Source organism: Leucopleurus acutus, assembly GCF_964270905.1.
Source record: "Leucopleurus acutus genome assembly, chromosome: 20".
Lineage (NCBI taxonomy): Eukaryota > Metazoa > Chordata > Mammalia > Artiodactyla > Delphinidae > Leucopleurus > Leucopleurus acutus.
This window is the reverse complement of record NC_139162.1, coordinates 50,986,974-51,014,228: the sequence shown is the minus strand read 5'-3', so window position 1 is coordinate 51,014,228 and position 27,255 is coordinate 50,986,974. Positions and strand designations below refer to the sequence as shown.

The following is a 27,255-nucleotide window of genomic DNA, read 5'->3' as shown; positions in this document are numbered from 1 at the left end:
TTATGCTCCCTCCCAGCGGGGCTGGGCCCAGACCACAGCTCCGCATCTAGGCTGGGGGCTTGGGCGGGAGCCCTGGCCCTGGCCCTGGTCCTGGTCCAGGACAGGCTGGGCTCACACGTGCTGCCTCCTGTGTCGCAGCACCTCCGTGGGTGTGAACAGAAAGTCCTTCTGGCAGGCCTCGCAGTGGTAGGGCCTCTGCAGGGCGGATGCCTTCTGGAGGGGCTCGGGGGCAGCCTCCTCAGCCCCTAAGGGAGAGGAGATGGGAGGCTGTGAGGGGGACGCTCCATTGCATGCTCTCACCCCCACCCAAATCTCAGAAACCTGGCGGGGTTAGGCTCTCTCCTGGCCTCTGGGGACTCCAGCTCTGTGTCCTCCAGGAAGCCCTCCTTGATCAATACACACACAGAGGCGAGTCTTTACTCTGTGTCCCAGGGGGTGAAAGGGACACAGAGAAAAACACAAGCAGAGACACAGAGACTGAGAGAGACAAACAGAGCCCTGGGGTGGGACCACGTGGCCCTACAGCCATCTCCCCAGCAAGCACCAGCGGGTGGCACATGGGGCACCGCAGAAGACTCTGTGCCCGGGCCTGCCCACTGCAGCGTCCCCTGGCTGACAACAGGATGGACGTGGCCAAGGCAGAGAGAGCTGTGGGACAGAGGAAAGAACAAGAGACACGGCAAGAGAGAGACAGAGAAACAGACAGGAACACAGAGGCCAACCGGACAGGCGGAGACACAGAGACCAAAGAGAGACAGACACCACGACCTGAGAATGAGATGGCTGCAGGGCCTCCTGGTCCCGGGCTCTGGGTCCTTGTGACGGAGTCCGCACGTGGCCCCAGCCAGGGCAGACGGCTGAGGTCGTGAGTCCCCAGAGTGTCGAGCAAGTGCCCAGACGCACAGTCAACAACCACAGGCTGGACGGACAGCTGGGCTAACACAGGCACCCCGGCCGCCACTGCCCCAGCCTCACCTGGGGGACCGTCCTGTGGGGCCTCGGGGCAGGTGCTCTCGTGGGCGATGCGCTCCAAGGGCGTGAAGGGCATGTGCAGGTCGCAGTGGGGGCAGGTCCAGAAGGTGCGGAGACAGTCACTGTACAGGTCCGCGTCGCTCTGCGACAGGCAGGCTGTGTCAGGCCTAGCTCCCCACCGCCCCCCGCCGCCAGCCTGGGACCTTCCCAGAACCCCTCGGGGCTGGCAGGCCCCTTTCTGAAACTGCATCCCTGGACTAAGCTGGAGTGCGGTTGGGGGCAGAGGGTGGGGGGAATCACTGACGTCACATTTTCAGGGGCAGGAGGATGAGGGGCCAAGGTGGGGTCCGTGCTCACCGTGAGGCAGCTGTAGGTGAGGAAGTCAGTGACTGCGTAGCCCCCTTTGGTGGGATGGGGGGACGGGGTAGAGCAGCCAAAGAGGCCAGGGAGGCTGGGGGCAGCAGTGATGGTCTGGGGTCCCACATAGAGGTTCTGGATTTCCAGCCCTGTGAGCCGCCGGAGGCTGTAGGAAACCTGAACAAAGAGAGACAGGAAATAGGGGAGAGAGACTCAGGCAGACATGATCGGAGCACCTGGATCCAGCCGTGCCGAAAGTCCACCCCTGGGCTTCTCAGTTATGGGGGCTAATTGCTTAAGCCAATCACAACACGGTTTCAGATACTCATGACCACAGGCTTGTCTAGAACATTCCCTGATGCCCCATCCCCCATCTCACCTGCCTTCCCCAGAGCCCTTCTCTCCTTATGACTGCTGGGAACACATCCAGACCTTAAGTCTGACCTTCAAGTCTGGCCCCCTTGCCCCTTCTCCTCCAGCACGTCAGCCTGTTCCCCTTTCCCTGGTCCACTGGGTCGCACCCCATCCACGTGTAATAGCAATAGACTCAGGAGCAATTCTCAACCCCCCGCCACTTAAAGAGGTGGGGGATCAGTTTCAATCTGCTCCGTCTGAATTCTTCCCGTCTGTCCTCCACGAATAGACAGACACCTTACAGCTTCCCTCTCACACCCTGCACGCCCTCAACTGCTAACGGGGGGTAACCTGCACCACACATGCAGCATGTATTCATAAACATCTGTTGAATGAGGGCCGCAGGGGTTAATGGCATGGCTCCTGGGGTCAAACCCTGGCTCCCCCCTTACCAGCTGTGTGACGCTGGGCTTGTCATCAACCTCTCTGGTTTGAAAACCCCCAAATGTGTGCATATTGATGAGCTGGAAGCCAGGCCTTCCAGAGCTTTCATCCCTATGGCTGATGGCCCCTGTGGCCAAGGGGGTGCAGGTGCCCAGGAGGCGGGTACCTTGGACGCCGTGAACTGCAGCAGCTCCCTGCTCAGGGCTGCCACCTCCCTGCGGTTGACTGGGTCCGTCTCCTCGTCGTCTTTGTCCTCCAGCCGCCACCGGGCCTGGTGGGCCAGCTGCCGGTCCAGGGCGCTTTCCCAGTGGGCCCGGAGCCGCAGGGAAGCCGCCAGGAGCCGGACAGCGCTCTCACTGTCCACGAGCTGGAGCTCCAGCCAGCCATCGGCCACCAGACGGCAACAGTCACCACTGGTGTCCAGGGACCGGCTGAACAGCAGGAGGGACTGGAAGAGAAGGGGCAGGGGACAGGCAGTGGCGGGAGGGGGAGGATGCCATCACAGAGAGGCCCCCCGCCTGGCTGGGCTCCTGCCCACCCCCCACTCACCCACCCACCCAGCCCTGCAACAAATACTGACCACACGCCTACTCTGTGCCAGACACTCTTCCGGGTGCCAGAGACACAACGTGAACAAGATGGACTCAGTCCTCGCCCCACGGAACTGAAATTCTACTCGGAGAAAGAGACTAATGAAGACTAAAGAGTAAAATGCAGAGCAGGTTCCAAGAAGTCAGGGGCAGGGGAGTCATCCCTGTGCTGGAGGCCAGTGGCCGTCTCTGTCTTCCTAGGGTTGGGGCTACACGTGTGTGTCTTTGTCAACCTTGTCAGATGGCGTGCTTAACATGTGTACGTGTCACTCTCTATACCTTTCATCCTCATAACATATAAACAAACATTGAATGTTAGTTAACAGGAAGCATGCTGAAGTGCTTACAGGTGAAGGGTACTGATGTCAGCAACTTGCTTTAAAATGCATCAAGAAATTCAAAGGAAAGGCCACCTGTTAAAATAGACTGACGAGTGGAGAGGTGATAAAGCAAAGACCGAATGTTAGCTGCAGGACTGGGGAGTGGGAATATTGAGTGTTCCCTCTACACTTCTTTCAGCTTTTCTCGGGGAAACTCCTGTGGGATGGGGCGGGGTGAGTGGGCGGGGCAGGGCTCGCCGCGGGCGGGGCTGCGGGGCTGCGGGGCTGCTGATGGAGCGTGAGAGCCCAGTGTGCTATTCTACTCTTGTGCATGTTTGAAAGTCTCCATCGTCAGAAACCACGGGGCAGGGCGGGGCGGGGCGGGGGGGATTGAGTATCAGGCAGCATCTCAGCCAGCAAAGCCGTGTTTCTGTCCCGAGGTCCTGCTGACCACCAGCACTCCGGCCCTCACCCCACTTCATTCCTCCTCCGGCACTGGTACAGCATCTGGTGTGCTTCTCTTTACCATCTGCCTCCCCCACTTATACATGAGCCCCGCGAACTCAGGGAATCTTGTCCATTCTGATCACGACTGCATTCCCAGCACCCGGAAGAGTACTTAGCGGCTGGTGCCAGGTGGCCACTCAGTACATGTTTGAACGAAGACATAGCGGAGCAGATCAGAGTTCGCTTTCTTGGTGCCAGTGGAAATCAGCGTCAACAACATCTCCCAGGGCTCTAGGAAGGGTGTCTCTCTTCCCTCTATGTCCCCTGGGATGGAAGCGAGGGGGTCGGGGTAACGGGGACACCCACCTGATGGGGGGAGGCCTCAGGTGTGGCCTGTGACCCTGAGTTCAGGCTCAGCCACTTGCTCACTGTGTGGCTTAGTCAAGGGACACGCCCTCCTCCTCACTGCCCCCTGCACCCAGCCCCATCTTCTCCCCTAGAAAGTGAGACTTGTGGCCAGGCCTGGAACCGCAGGGTGGCCACAGTGGGCACACAGGTGTGGCAGCTACTGCTGTCAGGACCCCCCCTTCCTGGCTGCAGACACACATACGCACGTATATCTGCAATCTGAGCACGTTCTCAGCCTCCAGCACCATCCGCTTCTGCCCTACGACCTCAGTCGCCTCCTTGCTGGGCTCCTGGCCTCTGCCCCGTGTCAGACCCTGTCCCGGCTCTGCTCAGAACCCCCTGGTGGTGGCGGGGAGGGGGATCCAGTCTCACCTGCCTCCCTGACCTCTTCTCCAGCCATGCTCCCCCTCACTGACTCTGCTCCAGCTGTTCCCTGTCCACACCAGGCACGTGGTGCCTCAGGGCCTTTGCACTTGCTCTTCGCTCTGCCCAGGACACTCTTCCCGCAGAGATCCCTATGGCTTCCTCCCTCCCTCAGGTCTTTACTTGACTGCACCTTCTCAATAAGGCCCACCCGGATCGCCTGATTCTATACTAGAACCTGTCCCCTCCCCTGCCCCCCAACCCACCCCTCCCCAATCCCCTCACCCGTTCTTTTTATTTTCCCCAAACGCTTATCGCCCTCTACCCTATCAGTTAGTGCTGCACTGCGTTTAGTGCTCCTGCCCGCCCTCCCCGCACCAGATGTGAGCTCCTGGGGAGCAGGAACCGGGTCTTGCCTTGTGCACCTTCCAGAGGTCCTGGCACCCGGCAGGCACTCAGTGAGTGATGAATGACAGCAGCCAGCCTGGGGGAGGGCAGCTCCTCCAGGCCCACCTGGGGCCCCCTGCCCTGGGACACAGCCATGGCACGGGGAGTTGGGAGGCGGGGAGGCTGGGGCGAGGACCCACCTGCAGAGCGGGGATGCGGACACAGTTCACCAGGTACGGTTTGTTGGTCTCCAGCAGGGAGACGAAGGTGAGGAGCTGGTGCCTGCTGCTCATCTTGTCCTTGTCATCTGGAAGGGTCGAGGGGACAGCTCAGCTCCCCGCCACACCCCACACCCGTCATCCCCCAGTGGCTGCCTGTCCCACCCGGGCCATTCACACGTCCACACAAAGAACGTGCTCACGTGTGTCATGGTGAAATGCCTGTGGCTTATTCTTAACTACTCTGCCGGGCTGGATGTGATTTTGGCTATGCAGTGACACTAAGAACTATTGTTAATTTTGTTAAGGGTGACGACAGCATTGTGGTGATGCAAAAAACCAATCCTTATGAATATGATTTTTATTATTATTACTAACTGGTAAGATGTCTGGGACCTGCTTTAACATGCTCCAGCAAAAAGAAAAAAAAAAATCAAGGGGACAGAATAAACAAGGATGGAAAAATGGTGACAGCTACAGCTAGGCAAGAACACGGAGGGTTCCTCACACACTCTCTACTTGCAGAATGCCTGGAACTTACAAAATGTTTCCAAAAAGGAGTAAAACAATGCAATAGGAAGAGGGTAAATTCACTTGGAACTTACAGCACTTGAAGATTAGAGAGAAAGCTTCAAATTCTATCTTTGCTATTTAAAATCATAAACCTTACCTTTGGGCATTACCGTTTACCATTTTAGCGCAGTATGTTACTTTCTTTACAAACAGAAGGATGAGCTGTGTTTCAGCGCTCAGGCAGAGCACATAACTAGACCTTCACGTTGCAGACGTGAAGCCCGCTCCTGAGGGCAGGGCCTGCCCCTGGGGAAGGGCACCCTGGTGGGACTGGCCTGGCCTGAGTGCAGCCTCAGCTGAAGCGACTTTTGTGGCCTGGATCCCACTAGAAGGTAGACCGAATCCAACTGCCTGAACGCTGGGGCTGGGGGAGCCCCCCAGGCAGGACCAAGCCCTGAAGTTCACGGGGCTCCCGGGACAGGTCTCCTGGCAGGTGCTGCTCTAATTGCTAAAAGCTCAGGCCTTGGGACGGGCTCAGGGCAGCCAGCACCACATGGGGAGGGCGAGGCTCAGCAAGGGGTGGACTTGCCAAGGCCACCCAGCCAGGTCTGGCTCTTGGGACCTGCAGGTCCCACGTCAGAAGCCCCAGCGAAGCTGAATGCGGGGAGGAGCGAGGGGGTAACCCCAGACGGCGAGGGGCACCCTGAGGTCACTGTCCTGCCCCTCACATCCCCGTTGGAGGGCTTCCCCCAACCCCCGCCTGGGCTCATGGTACCTCGGCTCCCATCGCCGCCCCTGGCCTCCTGTTCCTGTGTGTGCAGCACCTCAGGGCTGTTGGCGAAGATGCAGGTGGGGTGCAGCACGGCGCCCTGCTTGGTCTCGGTGTGGAAGATCTGCAGAAGCCGAAGGCGGGTGCTGGGTGACAGAGGCCCTCAGACTTGCTCTTCCCGCTGCCAGGTTCCCTCCTCCTCATCTCAACTCAGAAGGCTCCTCCTCCAGGAAGCCCTCTCTGACCTCCTCCAAGGCTAATCAGGTCCCCCTCAGCCCCTGGGTCCCCATCCCGACCCCAACCACTCTGGGCATCTGTCTGGGAACGAGTCTATCCCCTGCCCCCGCCACTAGACTGCAGCTCCACAAGGGCATGGCCAGGGCTGTTTCAGTCACTGCTGTATCCCCAGCACAGAGCAGGTGCTGGGAAGGGGTGACAGACGACAGAACACACACAGGGACGGGGAGAGGGAAGGAGACCCACCTGGTCCGAGTCCTTGCGGCCGCTGTTGAACGGGTCCGGGATGGCAAGCTGTGGGTAGAGGCCCCGGCCCAGCACCAGCTTGAGCAGGGCCATCTGGTCCCGAGTCAGGGCCTGGGCTGAGCTGGCGACCGCCTGCAGCTGTTCCAGGTTGTGCCGGAGCTTGAACTTCACATCCTGGTGGCAACACGGGGGAAGGTGGGTTCCTGAGGGCCCTCCCCACTACCCCAGGGGCTTGTACTGGAATCTGTGGATCCAAGGGTTTCTGTAGACTCCTGTCCATGGAAACCTGCCTACTGAATGAGGGCAGGGCTGTGTCCTCTCAGACCCCAGAGCAAGGCCATGTCCCATAAGACCCCAGGGCAGCCCACATCCCCGCTCTGATCAACTCCATCCTCACCCACCCCAGGCGCCAGTCAGCCCCACGGCGCCTCACCTGGATGTCCACGTTGTCGCCGCCCCCCTGGGAGGCTGCGCCGCCCCGGTCCTCATCGCTGGAGCAGCCGTCCTGGTCCTCCTGGAGCCGCAGCACCTTGCGCCTGCGTCCCTGGCCCTGCTCATGCTGGCGCTTCAGCTGGTAGAGCACCTGGCGCTCCCGACGCTGCCGTAGCCGACTGTAGCTGTCCCCCGGCTTCGAGTCCTGGGCCCTGGCCAGCAGCCCGTGGTCTTCCAACAGCTCCTGGGGGCGGGTGGGGCCCGAGTGAGGGACACGGGGCAGGCCAAGCGTGCTCTGGATGCAGCACGTTCCGGTCTGGGGCCTGCTGCTGGTGGCACAAGACCTCACCCTTAGAGCCACACTTTTCCTCAAATGAAGAACAGGGACCTTCCTGGGGCCTCCCTGCTAGGGCTGTTAGGGCTGAAAGGGGCTGTATGAGAACAACTCTTTGCACGGTGCCGGGCACACGACTGCTCCAGGAAAGAGCCGTCTCTGTCATCGGCCAACGGAACACCTGGGCCAGCCGCCAGGAGGGAGGAGAGGAGGCCGGGCCATCACCACCCAGGGTCCTCCCCGGGGCCTCCTCTGCACACAGTCGTCACCAGGCTCCGGGTATGCTCAGAAATGCCAAGACCTGGGCCCCATCGCAGAATGACTGAATCAGAATCTCAGGAATCTGGATAGCACGGACCCTCCCTGTGATTCCAATGCACATTAGAGACCTACTGCCCACGCCTTTGGAAACAGTCTCCCAGGGACCTACTGCATTGGACCTTGTTTCTCATCGAGCCCCGACCAACGAGGAGAGATAGGATATCATATGTGACTCAGAGTGAGAGAGAGAAAAGGACCCACACTTTTCATTAGTTTCTCAGCATCTGGGGCTCAACAAAGGTTGGACCGTCGCTCTTTAGAAAGTCAGAGATGTTGAGAGATGCCGAGAACAGCTGGGATGTTGGTGGTCCCCAACATGGAGCCCCCGTGACTGCGTGGGAGGCCTTGGCGCTGGCCGTCCACTCTGGGCCGCAATCTGCCCTCCCGCAGCCGAGAGGAATGGTTACCCCGGGGGCTCTTTTATTTTCGCTCCGTGGCACGCTACACGACCGCAGAGAAGTGCTCGGCACCGGGTCTTTCTGTGCTCGAATGGAAAGAGGCCCGTGGAATATTAACAACACAAGCAAGCTGTGGAACCACATCCTCTTTTTTTTTTTTTGCGGTACGCGGGCCTCTCACTGCTGTGGCCTCTCCCGTTGCGGAGCACAGGCTCCGGACGCGCAGGCTCAGCGGCCACGGCTCACGGGTCCAGCCGCTCCGCGGTCTGGGATCTTCCTGGACCGGGGCACGAACCCGCGTCCCCTGCATCGGCAGGCGGACTCTCAACCACTGCGCCACCAGGGAAGCCCGAACCACATCCTCATAATGACGATGAAAACTGCAAACACTTGTATGGGAACACCTGGGTGTCGGGCCCTTCTAAATGCTCTAGGTGTATTAACTCATTTAATCTTCATGGGAACGCTGGGAGGCAGGGGCTATTTTTGGCCTCCCTGTTTTCAGAATGAGAAGCTGAGGCCCCGAGAGGCCCAGTAACTCGCCCAGGGTTGCACTGCTAGCAAGCGGCAGAGCTCAGATTCACTGCTGGGATGTCCGGCTCCAAATCTGGTGCCCCGTGCGGCCTGCTGGCACTCGGCCAGCTCGGCTCCCCCACTCCAGAGAAGGCGGCTTTTTGTGAGGATGCGGCTTGTGACCCTCACCACCCCTCCAGGAAACCCTCCTGGATCTCTACTCCTTTGCCCGGGCCGCACTCCACACCTGGTGATGTGACGGTAGGGGAGGCGGGTGTAGGGTGGGACTCTGATGACTGTCAGAGGATGGGAAGCCGTGCCGCAGAAGGTGTCATGCACACCCCATTCCAGCGCCCCCCACCCCCGCTCGCCAGGTCTGTTCCTGGCCCTGTCTGCCTGGGCAGGCCGGCCCTCACCCCTCCTCCCAGGCCTCACCTTGAACTGGCGCCGCAGGTTGGCCATCTCATACAGCCGATGCTCCTCTATGCCCCGGTGGCGGCACCACCTGCGAGAGTTTCTGCTCCGTTCAGATTTCACCTGGGTGGAGGTCCGGCCACCAGAGGGTCAGGGCCTGGCCAGCTGGGAGGAGGGATGGGGGTGCCGACCCACTGCCCAGACGAACCCAGTGTGAGCCCAAACACCAGCCTCTGGGAGGATGGCAGGCAGGCCTGCCGGCCCTCCCTCAGCACCACCTGCTCTCCTCCTTCTTCCAGGTCTCAGCTCCACTGCCCCCTCCTACAGGAAGCCCTCCCAGACACCACATGGGATCAGACACCCTCCCTGGGCTCTCCCAGCCCCTTTGGACTCCCCATCACAGCCCATTCTGGCTGGTCACTGTCCAGGGACAGTCTCTCTCCTGCACTGAGCTGGGAGCCCCAGGAGGGCCGGGCCAGGTAGTTTTAGTCACCACTGGGTCCCCAGCACTGCCCAGAACAGGACCCGGCCCGGTCAGGGAATGTGTGCTCAAGATATAGCCCCCAGCCTAAGGCATCTAAACTTTCTCCAGATGGCACTGGCTTTCGTCAGTGCTTTAGAAACCTCAGGCTCCCCCCTCAGGCGGGGGCCTCTGCACGTGCGGGTCCCATGAGTGGTGGAGTCAGGGTCCTCCCCAGACAGGCCCGGCCTGCGGAGGGCTCAGTGGTCGTCCCTGGGGTGGCAGTGGGGGCACGAGGAGGAGCCACAGCCTCAGGGAGGCCCTGGCCCCGTGCAGAACGACAGCCAGACGGGGGCACCCTGCTGTCAACCTCACCTGCACCCAGGTGTTGAAGACGTTGAAGAGCGTGAAGGGGTCACCCTGGTCACTCTCCAGGGGTCGCCGTGCCGCCACACACTCGGGGTTGCTCTGGGCGCCGCGGGTGAAGGGCGACTGGACGCTGAGGGCGGCGGCGATGGTGAGCACAGGCTCCGCCAGGTGGAACATGGAGCCCAGGATGAGCATCTTCCCTGGGGGCAGACACTGCGCTGAGCCTCCTGGGCGCCTGACAGCGTCCCCAGCCCTCTGGGGCCCCTGACCCACCCTCCACCTCACCCACAAAGGGCCTCGGGAGCCAGAGGGACAGAATCAAACCCAGAATCGGATCCCAATGTGATGGAAGACTGTTTCCACCTGCCCCAAGGTCAGTGGCCTGCATGTCACACATCTGACTCACCCTCACTGTTCCCCTTGCCTAGCTTTCCAGAAAGTTCCTGTTACACATGTAGCCTCATAAGATAAAGTAGGGCAGTAACACAAGGCTGTCCCAGAACCCCTTAGCTCCGTCACCTCAGGCAAGCCCCTCCTCCTCTCTGTGCCTCTGTTTCCCCACCTGTGAATTGGGTTAACTGCAGCATCTACCTGCTGTGAGGATGAACTGTGCTTCACCTGGGAAGCACGGGGAGCTCCACCTGGCACAGGGGAAGAACGGTAACTGAGCCACCGGGGCCCAGAACTGCCCAGCACTGCATCATCTGTGTCGCCTGCTCCGCAGGGCCTGGGGACCCACGGTGCCAGCCTGGCTGGGGCGTGCCTCCCTGGCGAGCGAGTGACAGCCTTTCTCTGAGCCTCGTTTTCCTCAACTGTACAACAGGAGCACCCAGAGGCCCTCCCCTCACCAGGTGAAGATGAAATAAGGGCCACAAAGTCTTCCACTGACGCAAAGCAAATGCTCACAGACTGTTCTCTTTCTTCTCAGATCTGATTCTCCTTGCACTAGCCCTGTTTCCTTCTAAAATAAACAAAAATAACCATTTCCATGGCTGTGGGTGGCCCTCAGGGTTGGTGGTATCCAGGCTGCTGCCCGTACTGACGCTCCAGCGTGTTGCAATGATGGGGACTTTAACGACATTGACGCAGGCAGAAAGCTCCCCTGGGAAGTGGTGCCCCAGGTGGTAGAACTCAGCGAGCAATATTCTCTGGGCCGTGGGTTGTTGGTAGACACAGAATGCCTCAAGTCAGGAGAATTGGGCAAGACAAATATGCCTCGGTCAGCAAGTTCCTCGGCAGGGGCAGGGATGACTCAGGATGGGCAAGAGGAAGAGGCAGGCGGTTTTGACATCCAACCACAATAGAGGGGGTACCACATGGAGCTGGGGACAGGCTGTGCAGAGGAGGGAAATGTCTGTTTTGTTTACTGCTATCTCCCTGGTGCTAGAACAGGACCTGACCCAGAGGACCTGAGAATGAATGGACAGGGCCCAGAGAAGGACCAGACTTGACCCCGGGCACTCAGAGCAAGCGGTGTCCCACACCCATTCCCAGGACCCTATGTGATCACCCCAAGGGGGGGTCCTCACCAATCACGACGTCCACAGGCAGCTGGGCCAGCAGGGACCCAATGGGGGTGAGGGCCTCTGAGCTGTCCAGGGCCCCCTGGTCCCGGAGGTAGCGGATGGCCGTTTCCAAGCTGGTTGGTGGGGGTGGCTCGATGAAGGGAAAGGTTCGGGGGTCCCCCACACTCATGCCCTTCATCTGGAATGAGAACCAAACCCTGTCAGGAATGGGGAACACATGAGCCACTGTGGAACACCGGGGGACTCAGGGATCACAAACTTGTGATACTTTAAAATGCCCAATGTCAAGGTTCATTGTACAGAAGCAGGGAAGGAGGGCCATTATCTGTCTGTCTGCCTAGCAGCTCTTCTCCACACCCTGGCCATGGAGCGAGCAGACGATCTAAGCTGGACCAACTGAGGTTTCTCAGCCCCTGGTCAGAGCGACTGACTAAGGAATGAGCACATGACCTGAGCTGGGCCATTCAGAATCCTTCCCTGGGGCTTTGCAGACTGGAGCTGAGAGAGAGAAGCTCCAGCATCCTCTCTGGTTGTGAGGGGCCAGGATGGAAGCCCAGAGCTGTTGTGGTTAGTTTTTCCACTGCCTGGAAATTAGCCCATTCACAGCAGATGGAGAAATCCTTAATTTTTCCTAAGCTAGACCTCCCCCCAACATGGACACACAAATCCATAAAAGCCCCTTTTCTGCTAACAACAGTTTGAGTTGGGTTTCTCTCACTTTTGACCAAAGCATCCCGACTGATTCAAAGGCCCAGAGGGGTAGCAGGTCACAGGGAGAAAGCAGTGGAACATGTATCATCACCAGGCCTGGCATGGCATAGGGAAACGGCACCTCTCTGGTGAGTGGATGAAGGAAGGGCTGGCATGGTGGCTCCCATGACCATGAGAGAGTGAGAACAAGGCTCAGAGAGACTAGGGGATCTGCCAAAGTCTCTGGGTAAGGTGACCTGCTCTCCTCGGCCTGATCTGGAGGGCACCAGAAGTTCTGGCATCCACCCAGCAGCCAGTGGTACCACCTTCCTCCCTGCCCACTAAGCTATGGTATTGTCTGGGAGATCACTAATACTCATTAAAAGACCTTTAAATGAGAAGCTCTGGGTGAGGGATAGGGCACGGCTGTTTTTTGTTTTTTTAAGCACTCTCGTGATTCCAAAGTGTAGCTGAGACTGCGAATCACTGCTCTGATCCAGTTGGGCAATGCCACCCCGCCACCCCGGACAATTACAGGTCACAGAGTGGACACGTGACCTAGTTCTGCTGACAAGACAGGATGGGAGACCAGCCAGGGGGCTTCTGGAAAAGGTTCCCACGGCCTTAAAAATGAGACCCACAAACTGGGAAGTCCCTGGCAGGCCAGTGGTTGGGACTCTGCACTTTCACTGCCGGGGGCCTGGCTTCAATCCCTGCTTGGGGAACTAAGATCCTGGAAGCTGCTCGGCGCGGCCAAAAAAAAAAAAAATGAGACCCACAAAGAGGGGCAGTTCATCGCCTCTGCAGCCAGACAGTAAAGGAGGAGGAGGTGCTGCCCGTGGCTACCAGAGCCAGGTGGCATTCATGAGGCACACTCTGGAGCCTGACAGCCTCAGATGGAATCCGGGCTCTGCCACTCGCCAGCCATACCACACGGATCAAGCTACGTAACCTCTCTGCATCCTGTTTCTCATCCATAAATTGGAATAAGTTTACCTACTACAGAGATTGTGTGAGGAGCAAAACGTATATACATAACTCAGGCACCTAGAACAGAGCTAGCACCCAGGAAGTACGAGGTAAGTGCTTTTTATCATCATCATCATCATCGTTATTAGGACAGCTGCTGATAAGCTGAGGCTGGAAAGCTAGAAAAAACCCTGTTCCTTTATGACATCACCATTCTATTTAAATAACCAAGCCTGGGGACTTCCCTGGTGGTCCAGTGGGTAAGACTCCACGCTCCCAGTGCAGGGGGCCCGGGTTCAATCCCTGGTCAGGGAACTAGATCTCGCATGCCGCAACTAAAAAAACATCCCAAGTGCTGCAACTAAGACCTGGCACAACCAAAAAAATATATATATATATAGATAGATAAATAAATAAATACCAAGCCTGGAATTTCCCTATCTCAAGGTTTCCTGTTATGTGAAACGGTACGTTTTCTGTATTGTTCAAGTCAGCATTTTTCAAACAGCAGGTTATGTGAGTCAGGAACTCCATGACATGGGTCACAACTGGCATTTTTTTAAAAGGAAATCAAATGGATAGAAACAATGAGTGTGCATCACCCATAGGAAAGGGGGCTGGTTCATGCCTCTCTCTCACCTGGGCACGTGTGAGCCTGAGGCAGATGCCACCTGCTGTTCCCCATTTTCAATTTCTGCTTCTTCCTGAGCACAGAGACTACACTTCCCAGCCTCCCCTGCAGTGAGGTGTGGCCACAGAACTGAGCTCTCACCAGGGTGAGTGGAAGGGAAGTACACTGCTTGTGGACCTGGCCCTCACACCCTCCCAAACGTAAGTCCCACGCTCTCTCCCCATCGCTGGCTGACACACATGATGAAGAGGCCCCAGGGAGATGATGGAGCCATGAGAGGAAAAAAGGCCCAGGTCTCTGAATAAAGGAAACTGCTCACCAACCCAAGGACTAACGTTCTGCTGTGTTGGCTGTTATGTGAGTGGGTCTATTTGTCACAGCAGCCTAATCTAAGCAAATGACATCTAAGCCATGACATAAAATGTACTGAGAAACCCCGTTTTTTTTGGTTTGTTTTCGTTTTAATAAATTTATTTATTTATTTTTGGCTGTGTTGGGTCTTTGTTGCTGTGTGCGGGCTTTTCTCTAGTTGCAGTGAGCGGGGGCTACTCTTCGTTGTGGTGCGAGGGCTTCTCACTGCAGTGGCTTCTCTTGTTGCGGAGCACAGGCTCTAGGGGCACAAGCTTCAGTAGTTGTGGCATACGGGCTCAGTAGTTGTGGCTTACAGGCTTAGTTGCTCCACGGTACATGGGATCTTCCTGGACCAGGGCTCGAACCCATGTCTCCTGCATTGGCAGGCAGATTCTTAACCACTGCGCCACCAGGGAAGCCCAAAACCCCGGTTTTAAAAGCCACTTCTTGATGGGTTTTCTGTTACAGCTGAAAGCACTGTGACTGAGTCACAAGGTTCTTCCCATGACCCTGTGGATTTGGGGGAACAGTTCTCCCCTCAATACGGGATCTGACATTTGGAAGGAATGAGTTCCACTCAGTGGCCTGGCCAGCCCTGCCCTTCCTGACCCTGAAACCATGTCTAAATGCCTCCTGGGTTCCTCTCTGGCACCAGCACTCAGGATGCAGTCCCCTACCAGCCCCTGTCTCACCTGCAGCACCAGTGCATCCAGGGCGACCCTCCGAATCTCCGGGACAGGGTAGGGGGCGAAGGCATCGTAGTCCGATTCGGCATAGAGGCGGAAGCAGACACCAGGGCCCGTGCGGCCCGCCCGGCCCTTACGCTGCTCAGCACTGGCCTGACTGATCCAGAACTCCTGCAGCCGCTGCAGTTTGGCCTGCGGGTCATAGCTCATCTCCTTCACCTTCCCTGGGTAGGCAGGAGGGTAGCAGGGAGGGAAGGGAATGTGTGTGCAGGAGCCACGTGGGTCCTCCATGCGCCTGGCCCCCTACCCAGCCGTTCATTCACTGACACCATCACTTACTCCTTTGTTCCAGTAACACTAACTGAGAGCTTACTCTTGGCCCCACCCTACCATTTTGTTAATGTATTCTTTAGTTTCCTCATTCATTTATCTTTTCATTTATTTTCTCAAGCCTTTTCTTACTCAGAGGTTCAGTCATCCAACATAAAATTATGGAATCTTTTATCGTCAGTGGCATCAGATTCAATACAATAAGATAACTGCTGACATTTACTGAGCATTCACCCTGTGCCAGGTTCCAGCCTCAGCCCCCAAATGTATTAACGTCTTTAACCCTCAACACCTGAGAGAGGTGCTGTTATGATTGCCATTTTACAAATGAGCAAACTGACGCCCTGAGAGTCACACAGCCGGCAGTGTACCTGCAGGCTGGCCCCAGTGTCTCCTCGCCACTAGGCTATGCTGACTTTCCAGAGAACAGTCTAGTTGGGAAGACAGACAATAACAGATCTTGATCTTAAATAGATCAAGATATATAAAATATAATGCCCATACTATGAAGAAAAATAAAGCCTCATAAGGGGAGTGACAGTGAAAGGAGATCACTTAGATAAAGTGAACAAGTGGGCTTCTCTAATGGGGAGACATTTGCACAGGTCCTGAAATAAGGTGAGGGAGTGAGCCGTGTAAAAATCTGGGGAGAGACAGCTCTCTGCAGAGACGACGGTAAGTGCAAAGGCCCTGAGGCAGGAGCAAGCTAGGAAGGCCTGAGCAAGATTAAGATGCTGCCACTGCTATACAGCCCTAAACACTACCTCCTCCCTGCTGTGGTCCAGAGTTCCCTCACTACATGTGCACAGCTCCAAACCCCACACTTCTCACCAGATCCTTGAGGTAGCTGGGGGGCAGCGCTTACCAGAATCTACGACAAAGCGGATCCCATCAATGGTGACTGAGGTTTCAGCGATGTTGGTGGAGAGGATGCACTTCCGGACTCCAGGTGGGGCCACGTCGAACACCTGGGGTATAGTGAAGAGGCGGCATCAGTGCCTTGTCTTTCTCTCACCCCAGGCCCTTTGCACAACTAACTCGGCACTCACTAACCCATGTGTCCAGTGGCCTCCTGGATGTCCCACGGGCACCTCACAGTCATATGTCTAAAACAGCCTCAGCACCTTCTACTGAACCCTTCCCTACTCAGGCCCCCATCTTAGAGATGGCTCCTCATCTACTGCATCACCGGGACCAGAACCTGGGCTGTCCTGGGTGTTCCCTCCCTTCTCACCCACCCCGCTACACCAGATCATCTTGAACATCTCATGAATTCACTCCCTCCTCCCCAAACCCACAGCCCCTGCCCTGCTCCATGCCCCTCCTTTCCCACCCCAATCCCGCTCCAGCTTCCTCCCTGGTCTCTAGTCTCATCCCCTCCCATCCAGCCTTCACATGCAGCAGAGGGATCTGCTAAAGCACAAACTGGCACTGCCCGCCACCTTGCTCAGAACCTTCCCATGACCCCCCTCCAGTGCCCTCAGGACAAAGCCCACCACCACAATGGGTCTTCACGGTCCCTGGTGGTCTAACCCTGCCCACCTCTCCAGTCCCGTCTCTCCTGACTTCCCCTTCACAATCTGGACCCAGCCACTTTGAGTGCAGTTTCCCAGCTGTCCCATCTTTCTCTCACCCCAGGCCCTTTGCACAAGCCCTTCTCATGGACCCAAGAGACAGCCAAGCACAGTGGTTAAGAGTGGCTGTCAGCAACTGCAGCCTGCAGGCCAAATCCACCCTGCCACCTGTTTTTGTAAATCAAGTTTTAATGGAACACTGCCTCACCAGGTCAGTCTACAGCTGCTTTCTACCTGTAATAGCAGAGTAGTTATGACAGAGACCATAGAGCCCGTAAAAACTAAAAATCTGCCCTCTTCACAGAAAGGCTGCCAACCTCTGGTTAAGAGTATGGGCCCTGGTACCAAATTACCAAGTTCTACAGCCTGGCTCTGCCAATTATGTGACTTTGCATAAGTGCCTACGCCTCAGTTTCTGTATCTATTGAATGGGGACAACAGGACCTGGCAGACAGGGCAGCTGTGAAGCTTAGAGACAAGGAGTGCACAGAGCTCAGGACTCTGCCCAGCACAAAACCAGTGCTCCACACACTTCAGCTGGGACACACTTCTCCTCACCCCCTTCCTAGAATGGGGCTTTCTCAGGTCTCCACGTACAGAGTCCCTTCCTCCAGGAAGCCTTTCCTGAATCCACCAAGACTCTGCTCTCAGAGTATCCAGAGTTCTCCTCTACCACTTGTGGGATTGTCAATTACTTGTCTATCCCCCCTCAGTGGACCAGCAGCTTGAGGGTAAGAACCATATCTCAGCTCCCACTGTATCCCAAAGAGGCCCCTTGGAGCAACGGGAGCACTAAGGAGGTGCTCAAAGCTTGTTTCTTTAATCACTAAACAACCAAGTCTGACCTGAAGGGATTCTTCTGGAGGTGACTATGGTAGTCAGCCTCCAGGACAGCCTGGGGGAGTCTCAACTCCCGGGATTCACACCCTCACCCAGTACTTTCCCCCTGAACAGGGCAGACGGGGTAAAAAACTAAGGGATAGGGCTTCCCTGGTGGCGCAGTGGTTAAGAAATCACCTGCCAATGCAGGGGACACGAGTTCGAGCCCTGGTCCAGGAAGATCCCACATGCCGTGAAGCAACTAAGCCTGTGCGCCACAACTACTGAGCCTGTGCTCTAGAGCCCGCGAGCCACAGCTACTGAAGCCCACGGGCCTACGGCCCATGCTCCACAATGAGAAGCCACCACAATGAGAAGCCCACACACTGCAACGAACAGTAGCCCCCACTCGCCACAGCTAGAGAAAGCCCGTGCGCAGCAATGAAGACCCAACGCAGCCAAAAATAAATAAATAAATTTAAAATTAAATAAATAAAATAAAACTATCTACTATCTGGAAATTAAAAACAAAACAAAAAACAAAAAACACTAAGAGATACTGTAGAAATGATGGTTTGTGATTTCCAAAGCGAGGTCATAAAAGATGCTGTGGCTTCTACTTTGGTCTCTTGGGAAGAGCCAGCCACCATATCGTGAGGACACTCAAAGAGCCCCCTAGAGAGGCCCCCAGCCAACAGCCAGCTCCATCTGAGAAGATAATCCTCCAGCCCCAGTCAAGCCTTCAGATGAGAGCATCCCCAGCTGACATCTGACTGCAACCTCATGAGAGACCCTGAGCCAGAACCATCCAGCTAAGCTCCTCCCAGATTTCTGATCTACAGAAACTATGTGAGATAATGCATGTAACAGTAAACGTGCTGCTAGGTTTGGGGGTAATTTGTTATACAGCAATCAATAACTAAGACAGTGACCCAAAGGCCTCTCTCCCAGCACCCTTCCATGCCAACCAGGCAGTCTCTTCACCTTTCCCCACACCCCACTCACAGGTTCCCACCTCCAGGCCTTTGCTCAAGCTGGTTCCCCCCACCTGGACTGCCTTCCTCCCTCTTCTCCTACTCAAAACCCTCCTTGTCTGGGGCTTCCCTGGTGGTGCAGTGGTTGACAGTCCACCTGCCAATGCAGGGGACACGGGTTCGTGCCCCGGTCCAGGAAGATCCCACATGCCGCGGAGCGGCTGGGCCCGTGAGCCATGGCCGCTGAGCCTGCGCTCCACAACGGGAGAGGCCACAACAGTGAGAGGCCCGCGTACCGCAAAAAAAAAAAAAAAAAAAACAACAAAACCCTTCTTGTCCTCCAAAGCTCAGCTCCAATGCCTCCCACCTCATCAGGGACTCAAAGATGGGAGCAGCCCCTCTGCAGCCCACAGCCCTGGCTTGTGGGGTCACATCTGTCCTGCATTAGCTGCCCTCAGCCCCCCCAGACCCCCATCTGCCCCACGTGGCCTGGCTGCATGCGCCACCTTGTCCTGGTCGGCCACAGAGAGGGCACTGTGCAGCGGCAGCACCGCCCAGCGCTGGGTGTGGCTGGCGTAGGTCTGGGCGGCCTCGAGCACGGCGCTGATCTCCGCCATGCCACTGAGGAAGACCAAGAGGTCACCCCGCTCCTCGGGTGGGTACTTATTGTCAATGGCCTCCAGCACCCTGAGGAAGGGCCGCGGGTCCAGCTTCTCCGACTTGGATGTTGTCGGCTCGGCCTCCTGCGGCTGGTACACAACCTGTGAGGAGACAGCCCCAGGCAGGAGCATACCTTGTCACTCCAGCTCCCAAGCAATGGGGCGAGGAGGCCACAGGCTGACAGAGAAGACACAGATCAGTCAGGCAGCAGACAGCACACTCAAAGACGGTATCTGAGGAGGATGTAATAAAAGGTCGAAGTATCAAGGTAACTTGGAAGGTTTCTGGGGTGCTGGTAATGTTCATGTTTTTTAATCTGGGTGCTGGCTCTAAACAGGTATTTAATTTGTGAAAATTAATTGAGCTGCACACTTGTGATATGGGTACTCTTTTGTATCTGGAGTATAACTCCAACAAGAACAAAATTTTAAGGGGTGGAGTTGGGATTAAAACACTAGAAATCACTTCTCTGAAAGTAACCTCACTGTTTCTAATGGTTACTTAGAAGACAAACTGATGGGCATTTAGACCCAGAAACCACAAGGGACAGTGCAGCTCCTGGGGCTAGGAACCTCAGAGCTCTTATCAATCCTTGGGCGCCAAAACAAGAGGAAGTAGTGGTTATCAAAACCATAAAGGAGGGCTTCCCTGGTGGCGCAGTGGTTGAGAGTCCGCCTGCTGATGCAGGGGACACAGGTTTGTGCCCCGGTCCGGGAGGATCCCACATGCCGCGGAGTGGCTGCGCCCGTGAGCCATGGCCGCTGAGCCTGTGCTCCGCAACAGGAGAGGCCACAACAGTGAGAGGCCCGCGTGCCGCAAAAAAAAAAAAAAAAAAAAAAAACATAAAGGAGAGAGCTGTGTGGAGAGACATCTCGAAAAGGAGCTGTGACTTCGGGTGAGGGTCACAGTTCACTGGAGACCTCAGGGGACGGGCTGACTCTCCTTTTCCCACTGGCCAACCAGAAGGCAAAGGGGAAAGGGGTCTGTTTGTGCCTCCCGGGAAAGACAGGAAGGTGGGGAAGGGACAAGGAGATCTGGAAGGGCAAACAGAAGCTATCGAGCACAGGGACATGTCTGTCTGTGAGTGGGATTCAAGTCCTGGCTCTGCCACTTCTGAGATACTGCTAGTCACCCTGTGACGCACAGGGCAGCCAAGAATTACCCAGACCCAAATGTCCAAAGCGCTGAGTCTAGAAACCCTGCCCTGTGAGATGGGAGAGCAATGAGAAAAGAGGAGCCTGGGTCCCTGAACGACCACGTAGAACAGAGCTGCCCATCAGCCTGGACCAGCCACACTTGGCTGGCTTGGGTTATATAAGAGAAATTTATTTCTATGTTATTTGAACCTTTAAATTTTGGGGTCTCCTCTAACAAGCACTTAGCACTCTATCCAGCACACTGTAAATGCTCCAAAAACAGCAACTTTAAAAAAGAGAGAGAGAGAGAACATCATTAATCAAAGAGATGGGAAACAGAGAAAAAGAGAAGAGAAGGGACATGTCCAGGGTGGCCAGAGACCAGGTGGGAAGTCCGGGGAGGGGCGAGGGGGGCACTGACCGTGATGGGGAAGAGCCTCCCGGGCACCTGTACCACGGGGGCACTGCCGAAGTAGCTGGAAAAGAGCGAGATGTTGATGGTGGCTGACATGAGGATGACCTTGAGGTCAGGTCGCTGGGGCAGCAGGCGCCGGAGGATACCCAGGAGGAAGTCGTTGTGGAGGTGCCGCTCGTGGACCTCATCCACGATCAGGACCTGGTACTGCGGCAGGCGGGGCTCCCGCTGGATTTGCCTCAGGAGCAGCCCCACTGTCAGGAACACGATCTTGGTGGCCGCCGAGCGTGTGCTCTCAAAACGGATCTGGTAGCCGACCTGGGAGTGGGGGGCAGTGGGAACGTGTGGCCAGGAGAGGACCTGGGCCTGGGCCACAGCCCCTCGCCCTCCCCAAATTGAAAATCGGAGCAAATGTCCCACATCAGACTCTGGAGTCCAAAATGCCACCTCTGCCACTTAGTGCTGTTGACTTGGGCAACTCCATCCCACAGATGCGTATTTTTTCCTCCTAGATGCGGTGAGAATTACATGTGCTAATGCACATAAAGTACTTGGCACAGAGCCTGACGTATGATACTAATTAATTATAATAGTAATGCTTAACCCTTCTTTGAGTCCTTTCTATGTACCAGGAACTACTTTAAATCTTTATGTATATCAACTCACTCCATCCTCACAACTACCACACAGTATAAGCACTAGTGTTACCCTCACCTCAGAAATGGAGAACCTGACACAAGTCATCCAAAGTAAAATCGCTAAAAAGTGTTATTGAGACGAAATGTATCTTAACCCCTGCCTCACATCATACACACACAGATTTCAGATGAATTACAGTCCCAAATGTAAAGGTTTTTAGAAAAAAACAGAACATCTTCATGACCTTAAAGTATGCAAAAATTCCTTACACAGAACCCAAAGGGTGGCAACCATAAAAAGAAAATGACAGACTGTGTTATATTTAAATGAAAAGACACCATCATCAAAAGACACCATTCAGAAAATGAAAGGAAACTCACAGAATAGAAGACAAGATTTACAATACATAAATCCTACAAAGGCCTCATATCCAGATGCTATAAAGACATATAAATCAAGAACAAAAGCACAGAAAACACAAAAGCGAAATGGGAAAAAGACTTGAACAGACACTTCACAAAAGAGGCTCTCCAAATGGCTAATACATACATGAAAAGGCACTCAATGTCCTTAGTCATCAAGGAAACACAAATTAAAACTCACAATGCAGGGACTTCCCTGGTGGTCCAGGGGTAAAGAATCTGCCTTCCAATGCAGGGGACACGGGTTCGATCCCTGGTCGGGTAACTAAGATCCCACATGCCGCAGGGTAACTAAGCCCTCTCGCCACAACTAGAGAGAGAAAAACCTGCATGCCACAACTAGAGAGAAGCCCGTGCGCCACAAGGAAAGATCCTGCATGCCTCAACAAAGATCCTGCATGCCACAACTACTACCCAACGCAGCCAAAACAAAACAAAACTCACAATGCAAATTAAAATGTGATATCACTACAGACCCACTGGAAAATCTAAAATGAAAATGATTAACCATAACAAGTATTGGTATGACCCAGTGATCCTACCCTTATTAGATATATACCCAACAGAAATATGTACCAAAACACACCAAAAGGCATGTTATAGAATGTTCGTAGTGGTACCATTCACAAGAGCCTAAAACTAGAACTCTCCGCAATGCCCATCAACAGTAAAAGGAACCAATATCTGTGGTGCCTTCACAATGGAATACCATACAACAGTGTGAATGAATGGTGTACATCTACATGATGATACTATAGGTGAGTCTCACAAAACTAATATTGAGCAACAGAGGCCGTAACTGGCAATAGTAAGCAAGAGAACATACTTTTTGATTCCATTTATAAAAAGTAAGAAAAAGAGGGACTTCCCTGGTGGTCCAGTGGGTAAGACTCTGCGCTCCCAATGCAGGGGGCCCCGGTGCAATCCCTGGTCGGGGAACTAGATCCCGCATGCATGCTGTGACTAAGAAGTCCGCATGCTGCAACTAAAAGATCCCGCGTGCTGCAACTAAGACCCGGCATAGCCAAAACAAACAAATAAATAAATTTTCAAAAAAGTAACAAAAAGAGGAGAAAATAATCTGTGATATTCTATCACCAACGCAGGTCTGATAATCTAGCACTAAAATAACGATCTATCCCTAAGAACAGTGATGACTCTTGAGGCCTCAAGGCAGTAACTGGGAGGCGAAACGAGGAGGTTTCTGGGGTGCTGGTAAGTTTGACTTTTTTACCTGAATGCTAGTTACACAAATGCAGTCAACTTACGAAAATTCACAGAGTTATATACGTATGATACGTGCATCCTTCTGTGTTGAGAGTATGATAACTTCAAAAACAAAAATTTTTAAGTCGTCGAGCCAGGATTAGAACCCTAGAACTCATTAGTAGGAAGCATCCTCATTCTTTTTTTGTGACTGCCTAGAAAAAGACTGATAAACACGGAGGCATTTCCGATTGTTGACTGTTAAGGTGCTATATTGGGTAATGTTAGTGCCTTTGTCATTTGGACCATCTCCAGGACAATCGATAGATAAATTTCTACAAGAATCATCGCTGGGTTAAAGGGTAAGGGTTTTCGTAACGATACTGCCATAGGGCAACCAACTTATTCCGCGAGGTCACTGGGAAAAACTGGAAACCTGTTCTGTCCCACTCACCTGTGAGCCATACTGACTGAGGCTCTCAAAGCCGACCCGCTTCGCCAGTGAGATGCAGGCAATTCGCCGGGGCTGGGTGCATGCCACGTGGCTGAAGCCAGCGGCCAGCAGGTACTGGGGCACCTGAGTGGACTTGCCGCAGCCCGTGTCACCTGCCACCACCACCACCTGGTGCTCCTTCAGCGTCTGCAGGATGCGATCCCCATACTGGGCGATGGGCAGTGCCATGCGCTCACGCTGCAGTTTGGCCAGCCGCCCAAACGCCTGCTTCTGGCCAAAGTCCAGGTAGTGCAACAGGGCTTGGCGGAACTCAGACACTCTCTCCGGGGCCAGGCGCCTGCCTAGCCCCCGAAAGCGCCGAGCGTCGGGGCCAAGGACGGAGAGGTTGATGCGGTAGCGTGGGTCATAAGCGCGAGGTAGGTCAGCCAGTGCCGGGATGCTGTGCTTGGGATGCCTAGAGTCTTTCTCCTCCTTCCTGGTGGTCTTGAGATTCTGGAATCTCTGCAAGCGTTCAAAGAAGGTCCAGAACTTCTGGCACTCCTCAGAACCCTGCCGGATATAATCCTCATCACCGAAGAAGGCGTCCTCGAAGAGGCGACGTGTCTCTGGACAATTCCAGTCCCATTTCTCCGGGTCCTCTTCCTGACTGGGAGCCGGGGGTCGGTCTCGGGGACCCCTGCCCTCCCTTGTTCTGGGAGGCGGCATGCAGTTTTTTGCCGTCACAAAACTGGCCTCAGTTCTGATCACCTAGACCAGATATTCCCCACCTCCTGCAGTGAGAGGCCAGTGCCTGCAATAAGGAAGCACTTTGTCTTCAAAAAGCTAATTTCCTCCTCAGGGGTGCGATAGGATCACGGCAGGTGCTGGCAGAGTAAATGCCCTGCGGCCTGGGTCAAGCTGGTGACACACAGGGCACCTCATGACTCCTGTGGTGATCTCTGGGATGGACACAAGTTCATGCTGGGATCTCGGGCCCTGAATGTTTGCGGGAGAGAACAGAAGACATTCATTCATTTTTAGAAACATTTATTGAGAGCCTGCTGTTTTGCAAGCACTGGAATGGAGGGAGGGACAGCAATGAACAGGACCACACCGAGATCCCGAGATGGAGGCTGTGATAAAGGAAGCCCAGGGGGTTGCGGGAGCCTTCCTTGACTGTGCTTGGGAGTCAGGGAAGGATCCCCGGAGGAGGGAATGTTTGACCTGAAGGAATGTAGGTCACGTGGCCAGTCAACAGCAGAACGTGGTCCTGAGAGGTGATAACATGAGAGAATTGTGGTCCACTGAGTTTCAGGGCTCCTGGGAGCCCTTTGAAATCAAGTGCACAGTTTTGCAAGTGTTGCATTATGTATGTTTTGGTTTTGCCTGCCCGGCAATTCTCTTTTTTTTTTTTTTTTTTTCAGAAAAACCTATGCACTTTCCTTTGGAGAGCAGCCCTTCCTGGAATCCACATGGTTCCCACTGCCTTTAAGTGAAGAGAATTCCTACTGGTTGGGCAAGTGACAAAGGCCTGGCCAATCACAGTACCCTACTCCCCCTTTAACCAGTGACTGGTCTGAAGAGCGGACACATTGGCCCGAGGAGGGCCAATCAGGGCCTTTCCCTGGAATTTACACTATGTTATTAGGAGACAAAAGCTTATTTACTGTGGCTAAGCAAGGACAATATAAACAGGGAGTTGTTTGTAGTAGCTCTTAAATAGTCTTTCCTAGAAATCTATCCCACAGAAAAGGCTGCACGTGGGCACAGTGAGGCACACACAAGGATGGTCACCGAGCAACTACAAGGAGAGAAGTGGAAGAGGGACGGGGAGAAGCTTGGCAACATCATTCAATGCCTGAGGCTTAGTTCCCGCCAACCCTCCACTTCATGGCTACACAAGAAAATGTCTTTTTCTTAAGGTTTGGTTTCTGACTCTTAGCTGCGTAAGTCCTAACTAACAAAGCACATCCCCGCGTATGTGCAATTTTCTGGAGCGAAGCCCATCACTCAGATTCTTCAAAGAGTTTATGATCTTAAAAGGGTCCCGAGACTTCCACGGTAAAGACTTCATGGTCAAACAGATCTGGGTTTGAATCGCAGCTTTATCAGATGTGTGACCACTGGCAAATTAAACCCTTTGAGGTTTTCTTCATCTATAAAATGGGGGCAATACCCATCTCAAAACACTGCAATGTTTATCACCTAGCCTGGCACAGAGAAGCTAAATGGGTAACTGGCATACAAGTCCAGTGAGAGGAACCACGGGCATACAACCTGGAAAAAAATGACACTCAAATGGCCACAATTCACCCTGGTTCATTAGCAATGCTTTCACCTTCTCTGCCTTCAGTCTCTGAGGGCCATCACAGGAGAGTTCTGAGGTTCCATCTCTGTAGCCTCAGAGGGACCCAGACCAACCCTGGGAGTTATTAGAGCCAGGTGAGGCTTTCAGCTGAAGAACCTGTGAACTGGCAGAGCTGTTTCCCGCAGGAGCAGTAGCCATGTGTGGGGATGTGTGGGGAGTGCACATCACTTCCTGGTAAACACCTGGGCTGCGTGATGCCACGGCACCTTCAGAGGGAACTCCTGTTCTAGAAGGGAAGGAAAAGGCCTTGAAAGACTGCTGTGATGCTGAGCCAGTGTTTCTCAGAAGAAGACAAGGACAATTAGATGGAAGAGAGCGTTCCTCCCAGGCTGCTAACTGCCTGTCCTTGCATGTGGGCCGGAAGGAGAGCACCCTCATGACCCTCAAGGAATCCATTCTCTTAAGACGACCTTTTCGACTTCCTGGATCTACTAGTTTCTCTGTAACTGTGTCTCGGACCATCTCTCGGTCTCTTGGCCTGTATTTCCTAGGCTTAAGGCTTTTAGAGGTTTTCTCCGCTTCCCTATTTCTCTCCCGTCTGGCTCTCCATCTTCAGGTCTCTTATCTGTTTTGGTCCATCCTGCTCACCACCCTCATCTCTCTTCCCTTTCCTTGCCTGGTCCCATCTCTTTTCATTTATCTAATGCTCTCCCATTCGGATTCTGTTCTTTAGTCTGATTTTCTCTCCAGCTGTCTTCCTCCATTCGACGCCACTCTACTTCAGTTTTCCATCCGACTGTCTCATTTTCTGTTTGAATTTTTTTTTCCGACTCTCCGTTTTCGTCTCTCTCCATCGTGACTCTCTCATCTCTCTCCATTTCTCCCTAAAATTTTGTCACTCAGTTGTCTGAAGCTTTAACGATAGCTGACATTTACTTAGGGCTGACGCATGTATCAGGCACTATTCTAAATCACTCATATATATTTATATGCATACATATACATCATACACACATATACACACTTTTCTCGCAACCTTAGTTTCCACTCTCATCTTTCTACGTTTCCCTCCATCTCCCAAGTTCCCGGTGCGATCGCATTTCTCTCGTACTCCCTCTAAGCCTCTCTCGGTAGGACCCATCAGCCTCTTGCCCTCGATCTCTCCAGTTTTCGGCTTCCCTCCTCTCTCAACCTCCCTGTCTCTCGGTCCCTCAGTTTCTCGAAGCTTCTTTCCGTGCCTCCATTGCTTTCAGGCTCTCTGACCCTCAGGTTCTCTCAGGAACCCTCAGGCTCCACCTCGGTCTGTGTCTCCCGGCTGCTGGGCCTCCTCCAACACACTGCCTCATCTCGGGATTTCCCTCCCCCCTCAGCTCGCTCCCAAGATGTTCCCGAACCCGATCGGACTCCGGCCGCCCCCGCCACCACCCTGCGCAGCCGCCCCGCCCCCTCACCTCGTTCGCCGCCGCGAACGCCTCAACTTCCGGTCCGCAGGGTCCCTCACGCTCCCGAAACCGGTCCTGCGCCTGCGCACGCCATCCTCACAGCCCAGCCCCGCCCCACTGCAGACTCGAACCAGTGAGCAGCTGCGAGCGCCCAAGACTCACTCTGCGCCTGCGTACA

At 54.7% G+C, this 27,255-nt stretch overlaps 1 protein-coding gene across 1 annotated transcript; it reads right to left on the bottom strand.

Moving 5' to 3' along the window:
* DHX34 (DExH-box helicase 34) lies at positions 1-25,738 on the bottom strand. The gene is made up of 17 exons (XM_082862137.1): positions 25,666-25,738; positions 23,349-24,323; positions 20,634-20,945; positions 18,923-19,177; positions 15,915-16,017; positions 14,726-14,943; positions 11,396-11,570; positions 9,873-10,066; positions 9,059-9,160; positions 7,059-7,301; positions 6,626-6,799; positions 6,149-6,266; positions 4,843-4,949; positions 2,294-2,575; positions 1,330-1,506; positions 976-1,114; positions 1-245 (listed from the first exon to the last, which is right to left on the bottom strand). The coding sequence occupies exons 2-17, from the start codon at positions 24,051-24,053 to the stop codon at positions 112-114; spliced, it is 3,438 nt and encodes a 1,145-aa protein (XP_082718263.1). The 5' UTR covers positions 24,054-24,323; positions 25,666-25,738; the 3' UTR covers positions 1-111.
* Between the last annotated feature and the right edge of the window lie 1,517 nt (positions 25,739-27,255).

Coding starts and splice junctions, on each gene's coding strand:
- DHX34 (XM_082862137.1), bottom strand. CDS start 24,053: ATGCCGCCTCCCAGAACAAGGGAGGGCAGGGGTCCCCGAGACCGACCC. Junction 19,178..20,633: donor GGAGGCTCTTCCCCATCACG/GTCAGTGCCCCC, acceptor GTCTCCTCACAG/GTTGTGTACCAGCCGCAGGA. Junction 16,018..18,922: donor CTGTGGCCGACCAGGACAAG/GTGGCGCATGCA, acceptor ACTATACCCCAG/GTGTTCGACGTGGCCCCACC.